The 20855-nt window shown below is 57.9% G+C and overlaps 2 protein-coding genes and 1 long non-coding RNA gene across 7 annotated transcripts in view; 1 reads left to right on the top strand and 2 right to left on the bottom strand.

The window, feature by feature from the left end:
* Positions 1–896: 896 nt before the first annotated feature.
* Positions 897–13613, top strand: CHGA (chromogranin A). Of its 4 annotated transcripts, none has more exons than XM_082384551.1 (8): positions 897–1174; positions 1972–2018; positions 4319–4412; positions 5266–5334; positions 7562–7660; positions 9214–9663; positions 10394–10821; positions 13116–13613. In XM_082384551.1, exons 1-8 carry the CDS (start codon positions 1129–1131, stop codon positions 13197–13199), a joined length of 1317 nt encoding a protein of 438 aa, XP_082240677.1. In that variant the 5' UTR covers positions 897–1128; the 3' UTR covers positions 13200–13613. The 4 variants fall into 4 exon arrangements, with proteins under 4 accessions (XP_082240677.1, XP_082240678.1, XP_082240675.1 ...); XM_082384549.1 differs by having other exon boundaries at positions 899–1174; positions 10394–10881; XM_082384550.1 differs by having other exon boundaries at positions 900–1174; positions 9214–9657; positions 10394–10881.
* On the bottom strand, positions 2029–9206 carry LOC309625306. Its single transcript, XR_014242446.1, has 4 exons — positions 8178–9206; positions 7211–7345; positions 5157–5360; positions 2029–2724 (listed from the first exon to the last, which is right to left on the bottom strand). It is a non-coding gene; the product is annotated as an uncharacterized lncRNA (long non-coding RNA).
* Positions 13614–17296: 3683 nt separating the features above from the next.
* The window catches only part of ITPK1 (inositol-tetrakisphosphate 1-kinase), a gene marked incomplete at its 5' end in the record, with an annotated part of 213616 nt that continues 210057 nt past the window's right edge, over positions 17297–20855 (bottom strand). For both annotated transcript variants that reach the window (XM_082384547.1, XM_082384548.1), the window contains one exon: positions 17297–19455. In XM_082384547.1, coding sequence (XP_082240673.1) covers positions 19097–19455 — 359 coding nt within the window. In that variant the 3' untranslated portion in view covers positions 17297–19096. The remainder of the gene's footprint in view (positions 19456–20855) is intronic.

Genomic DNA, 20855 nt, shown 5'->3' with positions numbered 1-20855 from the left:
TGGCCGGAGCATAAGGGCCTCAGGGCAGAGAGAAACAAACCAGGAAACCAGCCTTACACACAAACCAGCCAGGTTTTGAGAACACTCAAGAGGAGGTGAGAGCTGTTCTCAAACACACAAATGGGTTATCAGCCACAGGAAGGTGATCCTAGGGGCTGAACGAGGTCTAATGAGTACAAGTTACAAGGACCTCTATTTCGGTTTGATATCAAGAACTGTCCCCTGCTCCTCCCTCCCCACCCCCCATGGGCGCTGTCCAACAATGGCCAAGGCCCAGGATTCACTCATCTGTGGGTTGAACTTTCAATCAGTACATTCAACAGTTATCAGTTAAGGGCATTTACTCTGTCAGGTGCCCTGCTCAGGACCGTGAAAGCAATGAAGACTAAACGTTATTCAAATAAATAAATGCATATTAGAAATCGTGAAAGCACAAAGCTCGGTTCAGAGAGAGAGGCCTGATTCAGACAAGGGCTCGGGGACCTCTAGACGGCCTCCTAGATATTTGAGGGAGCCCTGAATGGTGAGCATGCCTCCAGCCAGTGGGATGGAGGAAGCAAGACCCTCTCAAGAGGGACCCTCAGGAGCAAGGAGTGGTGCGCTAGAATTGGCAGGGACCTCAGCGCACTTTGGCGGCACACGAGGTCCAGAGACTGAAGGTGACTTGCCCACGGACACACAGCAAATCGGTGGAGCCGTCGAGGGGTGGACGGTCAGCTGAGTCCCCCGTGCCACCTCCTGGAAGCCAGATATCCGCCTCGCTGCCTCACCTAAGAGCTGTGTGAGGCGGTGGCCATCGGCAACAGCCGTGAGGCTGGGGGTGGAGCGAACTGCGGCCAGACCCCCGGAGGGATGGGAAAAGGGGGTAGGGGCGGGTCCGATGACGTCACTTCCGGGGTCCGGGGTGTATATAAGTGGGGCGCGAGGGTACCGCTGCTGCAGTGCCCGAGCCCAGTGGGGAAAGGCGGTGGGCGGATCGACAGGCGGACGCACACAGAGACCTTGCGACCCCCATCCCCGCGCCTGCGTCGCCGGGGCCGCCCGGAGCGACCAGTCCAGCCACCCCTCGCCCCAGTGCGCGCCGCGCCCGGCCCCAGACCGTCAGCTGCTCGGCGCCCCGGGTTCGCCATGCGCTCCGCCGCGGTCCTGGCGCTGCTACTCTGCGCCGGGCAAGGTGAGCGAGCGCGGGGCCTTGGGGGATAGGGTCCCGGGCGCCCCTGCCTGCTCTTGCCCTGCCTGCCCTGAGGTCCGGGCCCCGCGCAGCGCCGCGCGCTCCTTCCCTCCGGCGCGGCGAGTTTTCAGCGCCACGGACAGCGCCTCGCCTCCCACCCGACCTCGCAAAGGGGCCCGGGATCTGATCCCGCAGGCCTGGCTCTTTGACTCGGACTCCCGACCCCGCGGGGCAGGGTCCCCTGACGTCCCCACCCCGTGTCTGGGCTGCTTCGGGGCCGGCGCCGGCTCTGCGTCGTGGCTGGCCAAGGTCATCGGGGTAGGTGGGAGGACGGCTGCGGGCTCCCCACTGGCCTGCCTCCCCCTGCATCCTCCCTCTCCCCGCGTCTGGCTGCCCTTGACTTCTGCCTCTCCCTCCCCTGTCGCAGTCCTGCTCTTCCATCTCTTCCGCTCACCTCACCCTCTTTTTTGTCACCTCTGGGGTCTCTCTGCCTCTCCCTCATCCTCCCCCATTCCAATCCCACTCAGCCATTGGCCTGTTTTCACCGCTCTTGCTTTCAGCTCACACACCCCCTCCAGAGCACGAGCTTTCCCACGGGGAAGGGTTAGGGCTCTCAGCGCAGCCTCTGGGAGCCACCTCCGTGCGGGCAGCAGCTGGGGAAGGGAAATAAAATCAGTTCAGCGTCTCATTTGGGTGGAGGTGGTCTTAAGAGGGAGCGCCCCTGATGGAACCAGTCTGGAAGGACCACGTTCTCCCCTCGGAGCAGAGGAGTGACCCCAGCTCTCTCTTTCTCTTCCTAGTCATTGCCCTCCCTGTGAACAGCCCTATGAATAAAGGGGACACTGAGGTAAGAGGGGGTGCGGGGATGCCCCGGGATGGGGGGCAGGAGCATAAAGCCAAGAGCCAGCACTGCGGCTGCTGAGCCTGGGGACAGCTTCGCCAGAAGAAGACATCGAAGTCTGCTAGATTTCCCTGCTCTCCTCCTGTGGGGCCTTCCCCGGCCTCCTCTGAGTTGGGTGTGCAGCCCCATGGGGCCTGTGTCTTACCCGCGGGGCCCAGGTGCCAGGCCCACTGTCCTGAACACTCCGAATCTCACAGGCCCACCACAGGCTGGCGGGGGTGATTTCTCTGAGGCTGTGGTTGTCCACCGATCTGCGGGAACAGTCTTCATCTGCCTGGCTCTGGCCTCCCGCTTTGCTCTTCCCCAGAGCCCTGCCAGCAACACACCCGCCCCGTTCCCCAGTCACTAAAGCCCTGGCTGGCTCTCCCAAAGGGCCACAGTGAAAACACTCTTGATCATGGCTCCTGCACCCAGGGTCCCAGCCAGTTGGGGCTGCTGGTGGAGGTCACCCAGGAAAGGGCCTTAGAAGACACTGGTGGGGGCTTCTGTGGCCAGCAAAAGACACTCTCTGTTGGGTGTACACTCGAAACTTATTCATGTCTGAGTTGGGGCTGTTTTTCCAGTCTCTGATGTTCATAGATACCTCCACTTGGGAGTCAGAAATTTCTACTCCCTGCCTTTTCAGGAGCTGTTTTCTTCTATTCCAGAGAGGCTGTAGTTGAAACCCAAAACATCAAAGAGATTTCAACCTCAGTTTGCTCATTTATATTTCCTATTCATTAGTTATAGAAAGGCCTAAATTTAAACCTATACCACTCATTGTAGCTGTGTGATGTTGGGAAGATTCCTTAACTTTTCTGAGCTTCCCCTTTTCCTGTCTATAATAATATTTCCTTTGAGGGGAGTTGTAAGGAATTGGAATCATGTGAAGTACCTGGCACATAGTTGGTCCTCAGTAAATAAGCATTTTTATTCCTAGAGCTTCCTTTCATGACCTCCCCATCACTCTTGGGACCCATACCCAATTCCTCTCTCCCAGAATCTGTCCTTATGGAGTGGTGGTTATCTGATATTCCCAGTGCAAGACTTTTGGTTGCAGGGAGATATAGGGTGCAGGCTATAAGCTCCTCCCTGCCAGGTGCCTTATGGGAGACACTTTGTATTCAGCAGCCTGGCGTCAGAGACACCGGAGCAGCTGGTGAAGACCTGCATGTTTTAACCTAGGATGCCATGACTACTGCAGAGCCTGTTTGCCGGTTTGCCATCCTGGATCTTTGGATGGGTTGCCTTGGCGTCCTGTAAACACAGCCTTCCACCCCCTCACTCCCCACCAGTGTTGCCTATTGCGCGTCTGATGCCTCCTGCTCCTCTGCCCAACTCTAGGCAGCTGAAGCAGGTTGGGCGTCGTGAATCCCTCCCTGGGTGTGTGTGGCACTTCAGGCATTATAGCGTATTTTCCCATCTGTGCCTCATCACCCCGGGAGGGGAGTTGGGAAGGTCTTCTCACTCCCATTTTTCAAATGAGGAAATTGAGGCTCACAGAGGTCAAGTCGCTTGCCCAAGATCACACAGCTAGGATATCACACTACAGTTGGCACCATCTTCAGATATCATTCACTTATTGGCTGCCTGATTATCCATAGCACCTTGCTGGGCGCTAGATAAGACTTTCAGAGATATGGCTGCTGTCGGCCTGGGATGGACACCCAGATGTAGCAGATAGATGTGTGCCCGCATCCAGCCAGGGGATTCACCTGGTGGGTGACTACGGAACCAGACTGTGAGGCTGTCACTCCCCGCATGTGACAACACCATGGATATCTAGAGACAGTTTTCCAAGTCTTGTTTCCAGACAGGGTAGAGCCAGGAAAGGTCTTTGCTCTCCACTGGGTGGTCCAGAAAGGCTTCCTGGAGATAGCTGACCTTTTGGGCATCTGCAAGACTAAAGTACTTTTGCAAGACACACCTCTAAGGCCCAGGAGCATTCCCCATCTTCAGAGAAACCCTTGGGATGAGAGGGTACAGGGTACCCACCCCCACCTTAGAGCGGCTCCTGCCGGCCTGGTGATTGGAGCGCCTGGCACTTGGTAAGCACTGTGTAAGGTTTTTTGGTTTTGTTTTTAATTATTACTATTGCTGTGACTATGTAGCTAAGAAAGCAGAGCTGTGCCCCTGAGCTAGGTGTCCCTGCACTCCTGAAGACACAAGAGAATGTCCTTATGTCCTCCGTAGAAATTTACCCTGGAACTTCAGGGAACTGAGCCCCACGCCCAAACCAGCCCCAACCTGCCCCACTCTCTTCCCAGGTGATGAAGTGCATCGTGGAGGTCATTTCTGACACGCTCTCCAAGCCCAGCCCCATGCCTGTCAGCCAGGAGTGTTTCGAGACACTCCGAGGAGGTATGAGCCAGGCTTGGGGTGAGGGGCTGCTGCCTGCTGGGCTGGGGGGCAAGGACGTGGGTGTGTGGTTTTTGATGGAATTCAGTGATTTAATTCAGTAGTCACTGACCAAGTGCCTGCCTTAGCCAGGCCTGTGCTGGGTGGTATAGAGAGATGAAGGGCTCACAGCCCCTGTGAGCCCAGAGCTTACAGACTAGCAGAAGGGACAGATATGAACACAATTAACCAGAATTCTGGGCAGAATGAAACCAGGGTTGGAACAGCAAGCCACCAGAATGTGAGCTCCCTGTGGACAAAGACTTTGTGTGCTGTATCCCCAGTGCCGAGAACAGCCACTGGCACCTGGTAGATACCCTATAGATGTATGATGACTAAAAGAACACTATGGGTGGGTGGGCATGAGAAGGACAGAGCTTTCCAAGCAGGCAGTCAATGTTGGATAGATCCAACATTAGCACTGGGGTTGGGCTTTAAGATAAAAGTTGAAAATCAGTAAGTAGAAAAATGAAAAAAGAGTACCCCAGGTGGCGTGGACAACACAGGCAAAGGCATGGAGATGAGAAAACATGTTGTGTTTAGAGACACCCCTGCATCACCTCAGGGGCTGCCATCTCTTGGCGAAGGTCTGGGTGCAGGGACTGTGGCTGACCTTTCTGATGTAATAGCAAATGGAGAGAGATACCTTGGAAAGGAGGTCATTTCAGAAGTGTTATCTCAAGACCCAATCTTGCTGCTACCACCCACCTTTTGAGTTTCCAGAATAAATTCCTTGTGCTCAGCTGAAAATACTGATGGCAATCTCTTTCTGGGCTGTTCTCTGGAAACCACCCGTAACGACTCTTTTTCATTGCAGATGAACGGATCCTCTCAATCCTGCGACATCAGAATTTGCTGAAAGAGCTCCAAGACCTCGCTCTCCAAGGTATTTTCCAACCGCTGCACGCGAATCTGAGTAAATTCCAGTAACTGAGAGTCAGAAAATCATGGTGGAAGGTTGAGCAAGGTCTTGTTTCTGATACTCAGTTATTGCCTTTCAGTTATAGGGTGGCAAGGTGGGGTCCTCTGTGCCACCTGGTCCGGTCTATAATTAATGTAATTAAAGAGATCAAGGCCCAGAGAGGTTGAGTGACTTGTCCAAGGTCACATAGTAAGTTAAGGACATCCCAAGACCAGATGCAGCTCTTCTAATACCCCATGGTCTCTGGAGTTCAGCCATTTTAGAGGGGACACTTTCAAGAATAGGTTGCAGAGAGGATCCCTTTTCTCTGTTAATGGAAAAGAAAACTGGTCTCCAGGAGAGAGGAGGGGCCCCTTTGCCCTTGTGAGCTTCTGCTCAAGGGGGAGATGGGAGAAGCAGGGTCTTGCTTGCCCCAAAACACAGACCAGACTTGCAGTGTGCTTTCAGAGCGAGACATGGCTTTCTCCAAGAGGTTAAGAAAATCGACTGATGCTCTTGGGAATGGAGTGATTTTGTGAGGTAATGAGCTCCTTGTCACTGAGGATGTTCAAGCAGAGCCTGGACAGGATGCTGGGAAGGAGGGTTAGGCTGATGTCATCCCACAGAGTTAGCTGCTCTGCCCAACCCCAGGCTCCCCCTTGGGTTCATGTGAGGCACAGAGGACTCCCTGGCAAATTGGAAACAACGGGTTCTGGCCCTGCATCTGCCCCAGGCTGACTCCCTGTGGGAAGTGGCTTTTATTTGGGGCAGAGCCATAGGCACCCTTGTGCCTCTCCCTGAGAATGGCCCTCAAGCATGAATCTTGCGTCTCCCTCCAAAGAAAGTGAGGGCCCATCTTTAGGGCTGGGCTTGTGTCTTGGATGGGGTAGGGTGGAGGGCATGAAGGCTGCTGGGGCTCAGGGGAGGCCCCCACTCTGAGGCTTCTGGGGCAGACTGGGCCACGTGTGAGAATGGAGAGCGATTTGGGGAGGTGGCAAGTGAAAATAACCACAGCAGGAGGGCTCCCTGAGACCCTCCCCAAGTTAGCGTGCCATTCTTTCTCTCACTCGCTCGTCCTCCTGGAAGACAAACATCCACTGCATATCGTTGCTAGGAGTGCAATATGATAATTTTTAAATTAAGTATTGAATGACTAACTTACTGCATTTAAATAATTAAATATAATGTCAATGGAGACTACTATAGGGGATGTGTCCTGAAACATCTGTTTACACACATACACACACATATGTGTGTGTGTATCTAATATAAACAGTGTCCGATATACAGGTACATTATTATTTTCTATTAAAAGAGTATGGGATAGATCTATGTGTCTGTCTTTCCATCCATCCATCCATCCATCCATCCATCCACTCATCCGCCCACTCCCTCTTCTGTACTCTCATGTCTTGTGCACACCTCTATCCTAGCATTTACCATGCAGCAACCCTGTTTTATAGATAAGCAACCAGGTGTTGGATCACCCAAGTCACCCAAGGTCACAGAGCAAGGAATTAACCAGGAAGTGTGAACCCCAGTCGGCCAGGGGCCAGATCTGGACATACCCCCGGCCCACAGCCCCCATGTCAGCCTGCTCTGGCCACCCCAGAAATTCTCATCATAGGAAAAAATCACCACCAGCTGCAGAGTTGGCCTGGCCCGGGCCACCATCAAGAACCAGGGATGGGTGGAGACAGAGCAGACAGCATAGCCTGGGGCTGATGCAGGGAGAAGGGTCTCTGGTGCTGACCCTGGGCTTGGATGCAGACAAGAGCTCAGCCTGGGCTTATGGGGTCCAGGGGGAACAGGGGTTGCCTGAATCAAGAGCCCCCATGAGGGGACAAGCAGTCATTATTACCTCTTGCTGCAGGGTCCCCTAGCTACCAGCCAGGTCCTGAGGGCCCTCCACTCTCTGCTTCTGCCCCTGGGACCATCTGCTCCATCTGCGCCTTTATTGCTCCATGAGCCGGCAGGCAGGGCTTGTTCTTATTTCCTAAGTGAGAAATGGAGTCTGGAGAGGTGATGGGGCCGGGAGGGGGCAGCCAGCCCTCACCACCCCCCACCAGCTCCTGCCCCCTCAGTCTCTCACTGGGCAAGCCCAGAACATGATGTGCCCACTTTACAGATGAGGAAACAGAGGCCTTCCCTCTCATAGACAAATATGCAGAGCTCAGACCAAATGGGACTTTTTTCTCCATTTTTCATACAGGAGCCAAGGAGAGGGCACATCAGCAGAAGAAACACAGCAGTTATGAGGATGAACTCTCAGAGGTTCTTGAGAAGCAGAATGACCAGGCCGAGCTGAAGGGTCAGTGCCGACCAGTCTGGCCAGAGACCAGGGGAGGGAGGATGAAAATAACAGTAGTTATGATAGATCGAGGGTTCCTGGGAGTCAGAAGCCCCTCCTTTAGGCCCTGTAAGGTAGCTCATATTTCCTTCTCTTTACAAATGGGGAAACTGAGTCCCAGGTAGGTTGAAGTACCTTCCCAAGGCATAATTGGAGATGTGAATCTGGGTCTGTCTCACTCCAAAGCCCTTGATCGGTCCCATCTGCCCACTGCAGGGACTGACACTCCCGGGCAGGAAGTCTCTGGCCTGGCAGATGGGCAGCTTCGACTCTTCCCAGTGGCCACCGCAGCAGGGTCCCCACCCCTAGCGCCTGCCCTCCCGGGAATTAGTGGTGCCTTAGCATAGCCTAGTGGCAGCAGGATCCCAGAGGGGTAGGTTTGAAACACTAAATGAAACTGGATCATCTTTCTTGAAACCAGAGAGCTTTTAGGGGTCACGGATCATGGCTTAGGTCAAGGGGATGCTCTGTTACTCACCTTTCTGCCTAGAAACAGCCACACACTTGCCCCTGCAGCCCTGCTCTTTGCATGTGCAAGGTGAGTGAATAGGGCCAGTTCCTAAGAGCGGGGATCTCGGTGGTCTTCCGTCGGGGCTGAGAGGGGAAGCCTGCTGGTGTGGCCGAGGTGCCCTCGCATTGGCCAGGGCTGTCACCCTAGTGGCTGCTTGGGGCACAGCAGGGACTCCCACATTTTGGCTCCATGGAAATGAGTGTCTGGTTGACTCTGGATGTCTGCCATGGGCTGTAGGAGGGGAATAGTGTAGCATTAATGGGGGTGGCAGCCACATGTCAGTGCAAAGAGCACCCGGTACTTGGCATTTGGAAGCTTGGGTTCGAGGCTCAGCTCTGCTGACTGTGAGCACAGACAGGTCACCTTACCTTTCTGAGGATCGGTTTGAGTTTCTGTCAAATGAGCATGGGAGCTCTTCCACCTGGAGTCCTGGAGTCAAATGATGGAATGTACTTGGTAGTGTCTTGTTCAACAGTGATCATTCTAGCAGTGGGAGGGATTTTTACTAGTTAGAAGGCTGTCTTCAAAGCAGCTACAAGAAAATACCTTTTAATGAAACCTGACAAACATTGAGGAATTGAGCACTTTCACAGGATGCTCAAGACAGAATACCTGCACAGAGGGGAGAATGAAGTTGCAGTAATGGTGCCTCTTACACAGAGAGGTTAAGGAACTTGCCCAAGATCACACAGCAATTCAACTGCTGTCTTAATTTTAAATTCAGGGCTCTATCTTCTGGGGTCATTTTCAAGGTCTTTTTAGAAAAAAAAAAAAAATCACATCCTGCTTCGAGAGGTAGAATTACAGAGAAAGAAACATAATCCAGTTGTGCTCAGGTCAAACCCAGACATGGAGAGGGCAACCCTAATTCTCTCATGGGTGTCTTGGGCTGGGCTTACTGGAAGCCAAGAGATACAGTGACTAAGATATGAAATTGGGCCCTGGGGAGATCCCACGTGCAGCCTGGTCCTCAGGGCCTGACTTTGCTCTGTTGTTTCTGTAGAGGGGACAGAAGAGGCGTCCTCCAAGGATGCTACGGAAAAAAGAGGAGATTCTAAAGAGGTGGAGAGGAATGGTGAAGATGCGGAAGGAGCCAGGCCTCAGGCCGCCCCGGAGCTTGGGCAGGGGTCCAAGGTTGAGGAGGACAACAAGGCCCCAGGGGAGGAGGAGGCCTCCTCCAATACCCATCCCCTAGCCAGCCTCTCCAGCCAGAAACACCCAGGCCCACAGGCCGAGGAGGACAGCGAGCGCCCCTCCCAGGGTCCAGTGGGCAGAGAGAAGGGCCTGAGTGCCGAGCAAGGGCAGCAGGCAAAGAGAGAAGAGGAGGAGGAGAAGGAGGAGGAGGAGGAGGCAGAGGCTGGAGAGAAGGCTGTCCCAGAGGAAGAAAGCCCCCCCACCGCAGCATTTAACCCCCACCCGAGCCTCGGCTACAAGGAGATTCAGAGGGGTGAGAGTATGTATGATGTCTGAGACGTCAACAAATGTGTCGGGGGGAGGGGGATGGGATGGAGGGGGGGCCTCATCCATAATCTCATTCCACCTTCACAACAGCCCTGAAAGGTAAGTATTATCTCCATTTGCCTGATGGGAAACCAAGGCTCAGAGAGGTTAAGTAATTTGCCCATGGTCACACAGCTAATTTGTGTAAAAGCTGAGATTCCAACCCAGGCTCGTCTGATTCCAAAACCCTGCATATCCCACTGTCCCACAGAGCCCCTCCCCAGCCCCACCCCCCCTGAGGGGAGAGGAACTTTGCAGCGTGGGTGGGTGGGCTTTGGGAACAGAGGGACAGCATGACAGGTGGGAACAGGCTGGTCTGGGGACACTGTTAGCTCCACCCAGGGTTTAGGAAAGCCCCTGGCTCCTCGTGAGGCCCTGGTCAGGGTCTTTCCTCCCTCCCCAGCTGGGTGACCCCCGGGTCAGGGCTTCTGGGGTGAGAGGGCCGCAGGAAGAGGCAGGCTCTGGCCAACCCACCCCTCAGAGCTTTAGTGGGTCTTGTAAAGCATGGTGTCAAGATGGCTTTTCCCTCCAAATGGAATCCGTTGTGAGGGGCTGAGCTGGACCCCGCATACGGGGTCGGTGGTCCCAACCGTGGCCACAGAGAGGCCCCGGGGAGTGGCAGGGACCGGGGAAAGTGGCGGTCCCTCCCTCATTCTCCTGCTCTTGTCCACCACCTGCTCCAGGTTGGCCCGAGGCTCTGGCTGTGGATGGAGCCGGGAAGACTGGGGCTGAGGAGGCTCAGTCCCCCAAGGGGAAGGGGGAGCGGGAGCACCCCCAGCAGGAGGAGGAGGAGGAGGAGGAGGTGGCAGGGGCCCCTCAAGGCCTCTTCCGGGGCGGGAAGAGCGGGGCGCCGGAGCAGGAGGAGGAGGAGGAGCGGCTCTCCACGGAGTGGGAGGACGCCAAGCGATGGAGCAGGATGGACCAGCTGGCCACGGAGCTGACAGCCGAGAAGCGGCTGGAGGGGCAGGAGGATGAGGAAGACCCGGACCGTGCCACGAAGCTCTCCTTCCGGGCCCGGGGCTACGACTTCGGGGGTCCTGGGCTGCAGCTGCGACGAGGCTGGAGGCCATCCTCCCGGGAGGACAGCGTCGAGGCGGGCCTGCCCCTCCAGGTGCGTGGCTACCCGGAGGAGAAGAAGGAGGAGGAGGGCAGCGCCAACCGCAGACCAGAGGTTGGTACGGGGTGGGAGCCGGCCCTGGGCCAGGCCCCGGGAGCATGGGCCCAGCTGGGGGTCAGCTGCAGCCAGACATGTGGCCCCTGCACCATTGAGGGGACACTGTCCCCCTTGGAGTCTGGGACTGGAGGGGCACTCAGACAGGGGGCTCTTGGGAAACCGGGAAGGGACAGGGGAAAGGGTGTGTCAGGCAGGGGGGCAAGTGAACCCCAGCTCATGGAGGGGGGCACCCAGGAAAGCTGGCGGACAGGAGACAGAAGCGTTCAGGTCAGCGCGCAGAAGCTGGAGGGCTGGTGAGTTAAGCCCGTTCCCAGAGGTGCTGGGCGGGGACTTTGTCCTGAAGGCAATAGGGAACCTCTGCAGGTTTGGGAGCAGGACAAGGGAGTGACCGGTGGAGCTTGGAGCTTTGGATGGAGAGAGCTTGGAAACTAAAAAGACCTGGCAGGGACTGGCCTGGGGAGGGCTACTTGCTGCCTGGGGGATCCAGCCTTGAGAGCTGGGAGGGCACGGCAGGAGGGGACACTGAGGCATCCTGGGGAGGCCCTACTGTTGGTCTAGCCATGTCCTCTCCTGGCCCCCGTGCAGCCCAACCGCACCCTCCTCCCAGGTTCAGGCCCTGCCTCCCACCCCGATGGCAAAGGCAGCAGGGGCAGGGCCAGCTGGACCTCAGGGCCTGGTGGTGATGGGTGGGGAAGGCACGGACATGTGCCAGAAGACCTGGGCCCTGCCTCCTAGCTGGGTGACCTTGGGCCACTCACTCCCCTTCTCTGAGCCTCATCGGTTCCCCCATTTTTGAAATGGGGGTAAGAAGTCCTTTCTGCTCACCTCATTATCATGATCAGAATGCACACGAGCTTTGAAAACCTGGCCATGCCCAGGGCTACTTGGGAAGCTCAGTGGGGTGCAGGGACATGGTCCCATAGGAGGGGATGGGATGGGACTTTGGGGCAGGCTGGCGACACCACCTTGGGGCTGGAGGAGGTCTTGGGGGGTCTTCAGGCCTCAGTGCCCAGGTGGGAATCGGGGCCTTATGGGGGGTGGGACATGTTCAAGGCTCTGGCCCCAGTGCTCTTCTCTGCCCACCCAGAAGAGGATGTGGTCCCTTCCTTGGGTCCCCAAGCCATTCTCTGGGCCTGGGACCAGGGTCCCAGCAGCCTGAGAGGAAGAAGCCTTGTTCTTGGGAGCTGGTGCTAAGAGAGGTCACCTGCCTATGTCTCCAAGGACTGAGGGGACGGGGCTGCAGGAAGCAGCAGCCTGCCCCCCACCCCTCCCCAAGGCTGGGCACCTTTGATCGTTGCCTTCCCCACCCACAGAAGCTGGACAGAGCCAGGTGCCCTGGGGCACCCTCCAGCTTCCCTTCTCCACAGGCAGAGGGAGCCTTGGACCGCAGGGCGGAGAAACGGGGACCCCTGAGTCCTGTGGACAGGACAGAGCAGGGCCCCGTCCACTCAGCCCAAAGATCTTAGAAACGGCCCCAGAATCACAGAACTCCTGCCCGGGGGCTACTCCAAGATGGGGGCCTCTGGGGTCCCTGTTTCCATGGCAACCATCATCCATCTGTTCTGACGGGGCCCCAGGTGGGTGCCCTCTGCTTGGCATCAGGCAGGGACCCCAGGAAGACCACCCTTCTCAGGTCAAAGCTGGGGCATGGCCTTCCCTGACTCCTGCTCTGAGTCTGAGGGCATGCTCTTGTGGGTGTCAGTCCCAGAGGGTCCCCTGCTGCCCTGGACCACCCTGGCAGCTGGAGCTCGGGGACCCAGTGACTGGGACTGAGGATGCAAGCCCAGCCCTAGGCAGCTCTCACGTCCTGAAACCTGGGCCACAGACCGCTGACCCCTCAGGTAGGAAGGCCTGTGGCAGACAGGAAACCCAGGCACGGCCTCACCCAGGAAGCCATCGTCACAGTCTAGGCCTTGGGGTTGGGGCAGTGGAAGGAGCTCTGAAGGGCACCCGGGGCTTCGTTTTCCACGTGCCCGCGCAGAGCCACTCAGGAGGCGGCGGGCCTGAGTCCCCCTGGCACATTTCTGCACCCAGTGCTCCTGAGAGCAGCCCGGCAGGGTGGCACCACTGTCCCCATGGAACAGATGAGGCCCTTGAGACTCAGAAAGGCAAAGCCACCTGTCCAAGGCCACACAGCTAACCCGGGCACAACCAGTCTGTCTGCACGCCCCATGCTGCTGGCACAGGCTCCCTGGGCCAGTCCCCGTGTGACTCTTCACATTCTCTCCCAGGACCAGGAGCTGGAGAGCCTGTCGGCCATCGAGGCGGAGCTGGAGAAGGTGGCCCACGAGCTGCAGGAGCTGCGGCGGGGCTGAGGCGCCGGCTGGCCCCACCAGCCAGGGCCCCGAGGCACCCTGTGGTCCTGGCTCTGTTGTCCCCTTTGCAGGTCTTGGCCAGATGGCCCGGGCGCTGCTTCCGGTAGGGAGGCCGCCCCCAGCCTGCCCAAGCCCAAGCCACCCTGTTGCCCCTACGCTCCTTTCCTCCTGCTCCTGACCCCTGCCCCAGTGCGGCCCCCTGCAGGGCGGACCCCTGACTTTAAACAATTTTCCTCTCTCTGAACACGGGCAGCTTTCTCGAAGTTTCCCTTCCACCATTAGAGCCACTGGGCACAACTGCAATAACTTCTGACTTTTTGGTGAAAGCTGAGAACTCCTGACTCTAACATATTCTGTACAAAATTTATCTAAGGATAAGTAAATCTGCTCTGGGCTCTTTCCTGTTTCTTTGAACCTTCCTCCGCCTTGACTCCAAGTGGGGTGGGATGGACTAGATTTCAGGCAAAAGGACAAGGGGAGGTTCACTTCCCTTGGGGTGGCTCTGGGCCACTTTCCAGCCAGGGGATCATGGGCAAGTGACATCGCTGCTTGAAGCATCAGTTTCCTCATCTGTAAAATGGTGCTGACACCTGCCCCAAAGCACGTGTGGGATTAAATAACACTCTTCCCCTATCTCCCAGCCACACATGAACTGGGCCATGCAGGGGCGGGGCCACTTTGGGAAACAGCCTCTGTTCTCTCTCTGCTGGGTAGAAGCCCTGACAGCCCCGGTTTAGTGCCTGTCACCAAGGCCACAGGCCCCAGCCAGCTTTGGACTTCCAGACCTGGGCCTCTGAGCTGCAGGGCCCCCTCGGCATCAATCTGTCATCCCCTCTGACCTGATACGTGCACAGGACTCGGGGGCGTCTGAAGTTCTTGAACTTAATGGTTCACTATAGCATGGCAGTCTTAGTCGCAGTTTTGAGAACGAGGAAACTGAGGCTCACAGGGTGAGATGACTCATCGACATCACAGGCAGGAGTGATGCCCAAAACATTTAACCACGGGGGCTGCAGGATTATGCAACCAGAACAGACAGGCTGGTGTGCTGGACCAGTGTGGACCAGTTGAATATCAGGGCCGATCATTCAGTCATTCAACAAACACCCGTGTGCAGCTGCTATGGGCCCGGCAGGCCTGGGCACACAGAAATGGCCCGGACAAGCCCTGACTTCAAGAAACACACGGCCCAGAGAATGTGGGCCTGGAATCCCCAGCCTAGCTGTAGAGCTTGGACAAGCATTCCTGGTGCTCTTGGAGCCTCACCTATAAAATGGGGGCAATACTTAGGACCTCCTCACCAGATCATGGTCAGGATTCGAGGGTCTAGACAGCCTGGACCAGAAAACCATTACAATGGCGATACAAGTCGCTTGAGGGGCCTTGGCAAGTCTGGGCCTCTCCTGAGTCTGGCGAGGGGGCTGCTGCCGCCGCTCATCCCCTGAAGCACAGAGGGACACCCTCCAAAGAGCTGGCGCCGTAAGGTGTTTATTCACATGTTTCAAAGGGACAGGTTTACACCCCATCCCCAACAATTACCGAAATAACAAACACAGCACTAACTGTATTCCACTAGTCAGCTATCAGGACACCCACCACCAAGACCACTTAGCAAATAAAGAACACGGGACACCTTGTCCCTGAGATACCCCATCCCAGAGATGGGCCACCTGTGTTGCCATAAACACACGGGGCAGAAGTGCAACCAAGTCAAAAGAGCCAGGGGTTCTTGGTTTTTACAGAAGCCGTGATTTTACATATAGTACATATAGATTCATATAAACATTATATACATGTATGCACACAAATTAAGTACAAGCCAGCTTGGGGTTCTGGCAAACGTGGCTCGTGAACAGGATTGAAACAAACATTTGTCACAAAGCACAGGTGTCAGCGCCGAAACTGGAACTGCCAACGTCTTGGTGAAATCACTGTGGGAGAAGCTTTTCGAAAGAGAAAGCAAGCTTCAAAGAAGTGGGATCCACACCCAGCCCCAGAAGCCGAGGTTGGTCTGGCTGTGGGAAAGAGAGTCCCTCCAAGTCGCCAGGTCATGGGCAACTCTGGAAGTAGAGGGGAAATGCAACCATTTCTGGAAAAGGCCCCAGGTGGTATGGGTGGGGCCTGCTGGTCGGAACCAGAAGGAAAAGGGCCCGGGTGCTTCCATGCCAACAGTCGGCTCTCCAGTAAACAGCATGTGGGTGGAGGGCCATTCCGAGATCACACTGGCAAGGCTGTGCAGAGAAGGGGCAGAGGCACAGAGCCTTGCTCGCAGAGGGTAGGACCGACAGGAGAACCGCCTGTCTGGAGGCCTCGGCCACAGCATCTCACACTCAGGCTCTGGCACGGGCAGGGCGGTGTGTGCGGCATCAGGGCGTGGCCAGGCTCACCGAGGAGGCCAGAACCTTCGTCAAGGGTGGATGCACTCCTCTACCTCGTGGTAAGCCACGTGCAGGGGCCGTGCTCCCTCAAGACAGCCAGCATGCCGCTCAAGGTCTCTGGAGCTCAGGGGCCCTTGAGCCATGGCCCGGGAAGGGAGACGAGGTGTCGGGGATCCCGCTGGGTGAAGGGTCAGTTTCTAGGGGGGAGAGGGGAGCGCAGATGCAAGCCCCAGGGGCACCAGTGAAGCCATTCAACGGTTCTCTGTGGCCAGCGGCGTGCAAGTCCCTGAGCTGAGGACCAGTCTTCCAGCAAGGACAGGGCGCCGCAGTGTCCCTCGGTCCTAGAGGGGCTGCACGGCAGACAACAGCTGCTCTTCCCGGTTGGCTTAAAGGACGGCTTTCTGCCAGGGTCCTTCAACCTTCCATACAGCGCACTTGGCAGTCCTCTGGGTAAAGAGGAATCCTTTCTCAAGTTTGTTTTCTCCCTCACTGATGGCATTAACTCAGACAATGCCCCATATAAACTCTCCGGGGACTCCAGCTGCGTCCGTCTCCTGCAGGTGATGCTGCAGGATCTCTGGTCCAGCCCGACCCACCCGGCGCTGCAAACCCATGCTGCCAAGGGCAACCCCCCCGCCCCCAGGCTCTCGTGGGGAGGAGACATCCAGCTCCTATACTCAGTTGGGGCTTAGTGCTTGTGGAACCACATCATGATATAACCTGCAAGCAGAGCCCGGCCCGCAGCCTCTGCTCCAGGCTGCCCAGGGCAGAGACTTTGCAAGTGACCCTCAGAACCTACCCAAGGCCTCAGGCAAAACGTGGCCCCGCCACTTGCTCCTGGAGCCCTTCGGCAGTCCCAGCCACTGACCACCACCCAGACGCTGCAGGGCACGGCCCCCAACAGGCCCACCAACTGGCAAAACAGCTTGGGGAGGAGAGTCCCAACTGCCCCCGGGATGCCAGCAGGGCCGGCTCCAGGCACCACACGTGTACACCACAGCAGGCCCTTCCCACGGGCCCTCGACGGTGCTGAGTGACCAGAGGCAGCAGCACCAAGCCCTGGGGAAGAAGAGACCGCAAAGGCTGAGGGCCTTGCGGGGGTCTGTCTTCCCCTGATGCGGAAGCCCCAGGGCCAGGGACACGGAGACCTAAGAGGAGACCGACTCCATGGCTGGTGTCCGGGGACCCGGTCAGCGTGCACCAGGTGACACTGAGGGTGGGGGTCGCTCGGTGAGGCCTCATTGCTGCTCACAACCCCCTGCCCGTCTACGCTCCTGGACGCGGCTCCCTCCGCCCCTGCAAAGACGGCCGCTGTCTGCTGGGCCCGGGGAGAGGCCCGCACACCCTCAAGCACGGCCTGTCCCTTCCCCACCGCCGCGCAGCTCCTGGGCCTTTATGAAGCCTAACCCCGCCCCTCGGTTTCCCCACCCTGCTGGCCACCCGCATCGAGGCTGGTGGAAAGTGCCACGTCGCTGCAAAACAGTTACTTGATATCTGGGCCCTGGACGCTAACGTGTGAGACCTGGAGGGGAGGCATCGATTAAACAGGACACGACGTGGCCAGGGGCCCCGCCTGGCACCGGGTCACCCTGCACTCCCGACCTGTCCTGACTCGGATCAGGACTGGAATTTTACTCAAAAAGGTAAAGCTGTTTTATTAAAAGACTGGAGGACGGCATAAGCTTTGAGCAACATTTTGTAAACACGTGTGAAATGCAGTTTGATTTCAGTAGTTTATTTTGGAGACAAAGCAGTGCAAGAGGCTGGCCACGCTTTCCTGTTCCCCCGGCGCTTGGGGTTAGGCTAGGAAAGGTGACGTACAGACATTATAATCAGGGTTCAACACTCAAGTCGTGTAAACACGGCGGTCGGAGGGCCCGTGGTTTCTAGGACAGCTGGGCAGTTCTGACGGCAGCCGCCCCCCACCCCAGCCCTTCCTTTCCCAAAGTGGGCGACCGCCACGCCCCTGCTGACCAGGCCTGAAGGTGTCTCTGAGCGCCCAGCTCCGCAGCCGCTCTCAATCCATCCTCCCTGGACCACGCAGGACGGCCCAGAGGCCTGTTCCTCTTCCTCAAGAGTGACTGATAGCTGAAGACACAAGGCCATGCTCAGGGGGTCCTATGCATCCCGCCGGACGGTCACACCGTCCGAGGATTGACAAAGCCCCTCACTGATCCCCTTCTCCGCAAAGGGGGCTGCCGGCCTGCCTGGACCTCAGGATTGGACTGACCAGCTGGTGGTCTGTCGGCTGCCATCAGGGGCTGGGGTGACTCTAATAGGAGACGGGGGTAATGTGCTTTCTCACCTCTGGGGCTGCAAGCCCCCTCGCACCTGGCTGGCTGAGTGCTTGGGGCTGGCAGTGAGCACGAAAGGGGCGGATCAGGCCTTCTGGGCAGGCGTGGAGCAACACGCAGCCTCCTTCTGCCTGGAGGGAGAGCCCCAAATCGCCTCGATGCCAAGGAGACGCTCATCTGGGTTGACGTCACGGAGACGCAGGCCGCACTGTAGGGGCCAGGGCGTCAAGCCTGCCCTTGAGTTTCCTGGTCATGGCCGCCCGGCGACTCTTGGAATGATTGGCCCAAAGTCACAGCACAAATCCTTGGCACAAGCAGGATCAGCCCGGAGGCTCCCAACCAGGCAGGCTCCTCCCGGGTCCAGGGAGCAGCGGCGCGTGGTCAGGGAAGGAGGCCCCGTTTGCAGGGCTGCGTGGGACACGTGCTGATGGGCCGAGCGGACTCCAGGGAGCTGGACGTGGAGAGAGGCAGCCGACCCAGGGCTGTGGCCTTCCCAGGGAAGCCTCCTCCTCCTCTGCTTTCGTGAGCGGGCAGCAGGTGGACCACAGCCCAGACTCCCTGCGTGGAATCCCCGAGGAAATGGTAGCTGGGGCCTCCTGCTGCCCCTGGCTCCTGCTTTTGGGAGGGGCAGCTGCACACCGGATGGGGCTTTAAGCCAGCGGTAAGAGAAACGGGGCCGGGCCTGGCGTGGCGGCTCGGAGAGAAGAGAGACGGGCAACCGTTTGCTGGCTCTGCTCAGCCGCCGACAGCCTGACCAGGGATGGCCTGCTCCAGGGTCCCCGAGGCCTGGGCCACAGCAGCCATTGAGAAGAACAGACGTGGACGTGCTCGGGCACTCACACACGCATGGCGACCACGCACACGCACGCACACCCACACCCACACGCACGCACACCCCACCTCACATTCAGACCTAGTGTTGAAAACACAAGCGTGTGTAAACTCAGTGGAGAGATCTGCACAGCAGGAATCAGGCGGGATTGTCCCTCTTCCGCGAGGCTGGACCACTTGGGGTTCTCTTCCGTCCCCACCCCCACCCCTCATGTAGATCATGACATCAGAGAATCAGGTTAAAAATTAAAAAAAAAAAAAAAAAAAAAAAGGAGGAGGAGAAGGAGAATCAGATCCTTGGGAATTCTTAGTAGTAGCGTCACGGTCGGGAGCTGCTCGCCCAGCGTGTGTGTTCTGCAGCCCGCGCCGCCCCTCAGGGTCCCGGGCCCCGTGGCTACTGGGAGGAGGCCTTGGTGGCCAGCGAGGCCACGCAGTGCTGCTGGAAGCTGGGCGACACGGCGGCGGTGCAGCCGAGTCTCTGGTGCGGCAGCTTGGAGGTGCTGCCCGCGCCCACGCCGCCCACGTCGGCCTCGGCCGTCCAGGGCGGCTCCTGGCCCATCATGCTGCTGCAGCAGCCGGGGCTGGCGCTGCACGTCCGCTCGGCCGCCAGGCCGCCCGCCTGCTCCGCCAGGAGCCTGCTGTGCCTCAGCGGGGCCACGTCCCCCGTGCCTGCCGCGGCCGCGCTCTGGCCCTGCAGCACGGTGGTGATGTGGTTCAGGAGGTCCGTGAAGAACTCGCTCACGCCCTCGTAGCCTGGGGGTGGGAGAGACAGACAGCACGCTGAGCCAGGTGGGCGCGGGGGGCGCGAAGGGGCTCCCGGACCCACGAGGGCTGGTCGAGCGCACACAGCCTGAACTCCAAGCCCGGTGCGTGCGGCCCCAAGGGGCCAGTCCTTGAATTCGGCTGCCCCCGGAGGGTGAGAAGCCACTGAGAAAGCGCCCTGTCCCTGCTGAGCACAGCTTCGGCATCTCATTTAATCACCCCCCCTCCCCACGTGGTCTGATGCCATCATGCGGGGGAGGTGGAGTGGCCAGAGGTGGCAGCACAGAAGGCCCGCTCCTCCAGCTCTGAATCAGAAACACCCCTCCTCTCCACGTGGCCCGGCTCCAGCTTCCCTGTGTGTAAGCTGAGGACGGGGGAAGGGGGGGTCCTGTGGGCAGGACTGGGAGGGGCTGGAACATGGGTGAGGCCTGATCAACAGCAGCTGCTCCTGGAACTGAGTCCATTTCCCGCTCAGCCTCCAAAGTGTCAATACCTGCAAGGAGGCCCGCCATGCTGCGTACTCTGCGCAGCAAAGCCAAGAGATGGAGACTGGGCACCCCCCAACAAGGCCACCACGCTAACGCCGCTTCCCTAACAAGCGGGCCCAGATCTCCGGAACAGAAACCGCCGGTACCCACCTGGGGCCTGCGTTTCCCATCACAGATGCAATTGCGAATGTCAGCAAACAGTCCTCGGAGCCACCCATCGAGCAAATTTCGGATCTAGCTCGAGGATTTTGCTGACTTCTGAAAGCTGCTTCGAAAGAAATTCGACACGGGGTGGGTGCCCCCGCCCCCGCCTGCCTGAACCAATTTGCAGCGATGAGAACTGGGCACACGGCTGCAAGAACAATGACCGGGACAGGAGGCAGGTCTCCAAAAAGGCACAGTGTGCCTGCATTGGGAGGGGGCCCAGGTACCACCCCCTGCCCCGGGACGTGACCCCATCGCTGACACCAGGCCTGGTGCTGAGAGGTACCGACCCCTCGCACGTCCTCTGGGATGGTCTTCACAGCCGTTGGCACGAGCTGCAGGAGAATGAAGGTTCGGACTTGGGCAGGTGCGTTAGCGCGTACAGAAAAGGCTGCCCAGGGGCCAGGCAGATGGGGCTGCCCCACTGTCCGCGCTCCTATGTGTCCAGCAAACAGTGCTGTGGTTTTGAGGGAGCCCGAGGCTGAGAGGGGCAAGCGGAGGTGCCCAGAGTAAAAACAAAACTGGGTATATATTGGCATGCACAGCACTTGCCCTGCTCAACACTCCCTCTCTTGATCATCGCAACCCTCTGTCCCCATTTTCCAGATGAGGAAATGGAGGCTCAGAGTTAAGCAACCAGCCCCAAACACCAAAAGAGCTATCAGCAGGTGGACACGTGTTCACTGTGAGGGTGAGTAT

The sequence above is a fragment of the Balaenoptera borealis genome (assembly GCF_965194805.1).
Source record: "Balaenoptera borealis genome assembly, chromosome: 3".
NCBI lineage: Eukaryota > Metazoa > Chordata > Mammalia > Artiodactyla > Balaenopteridae > Balaenoptera > Balaenoptera borealis.
The sequence above is the reverse complement of the archived record's forward strand: the minus strand, read 5'-3'. Positions and strand labels throughout refer to the sequence as shown.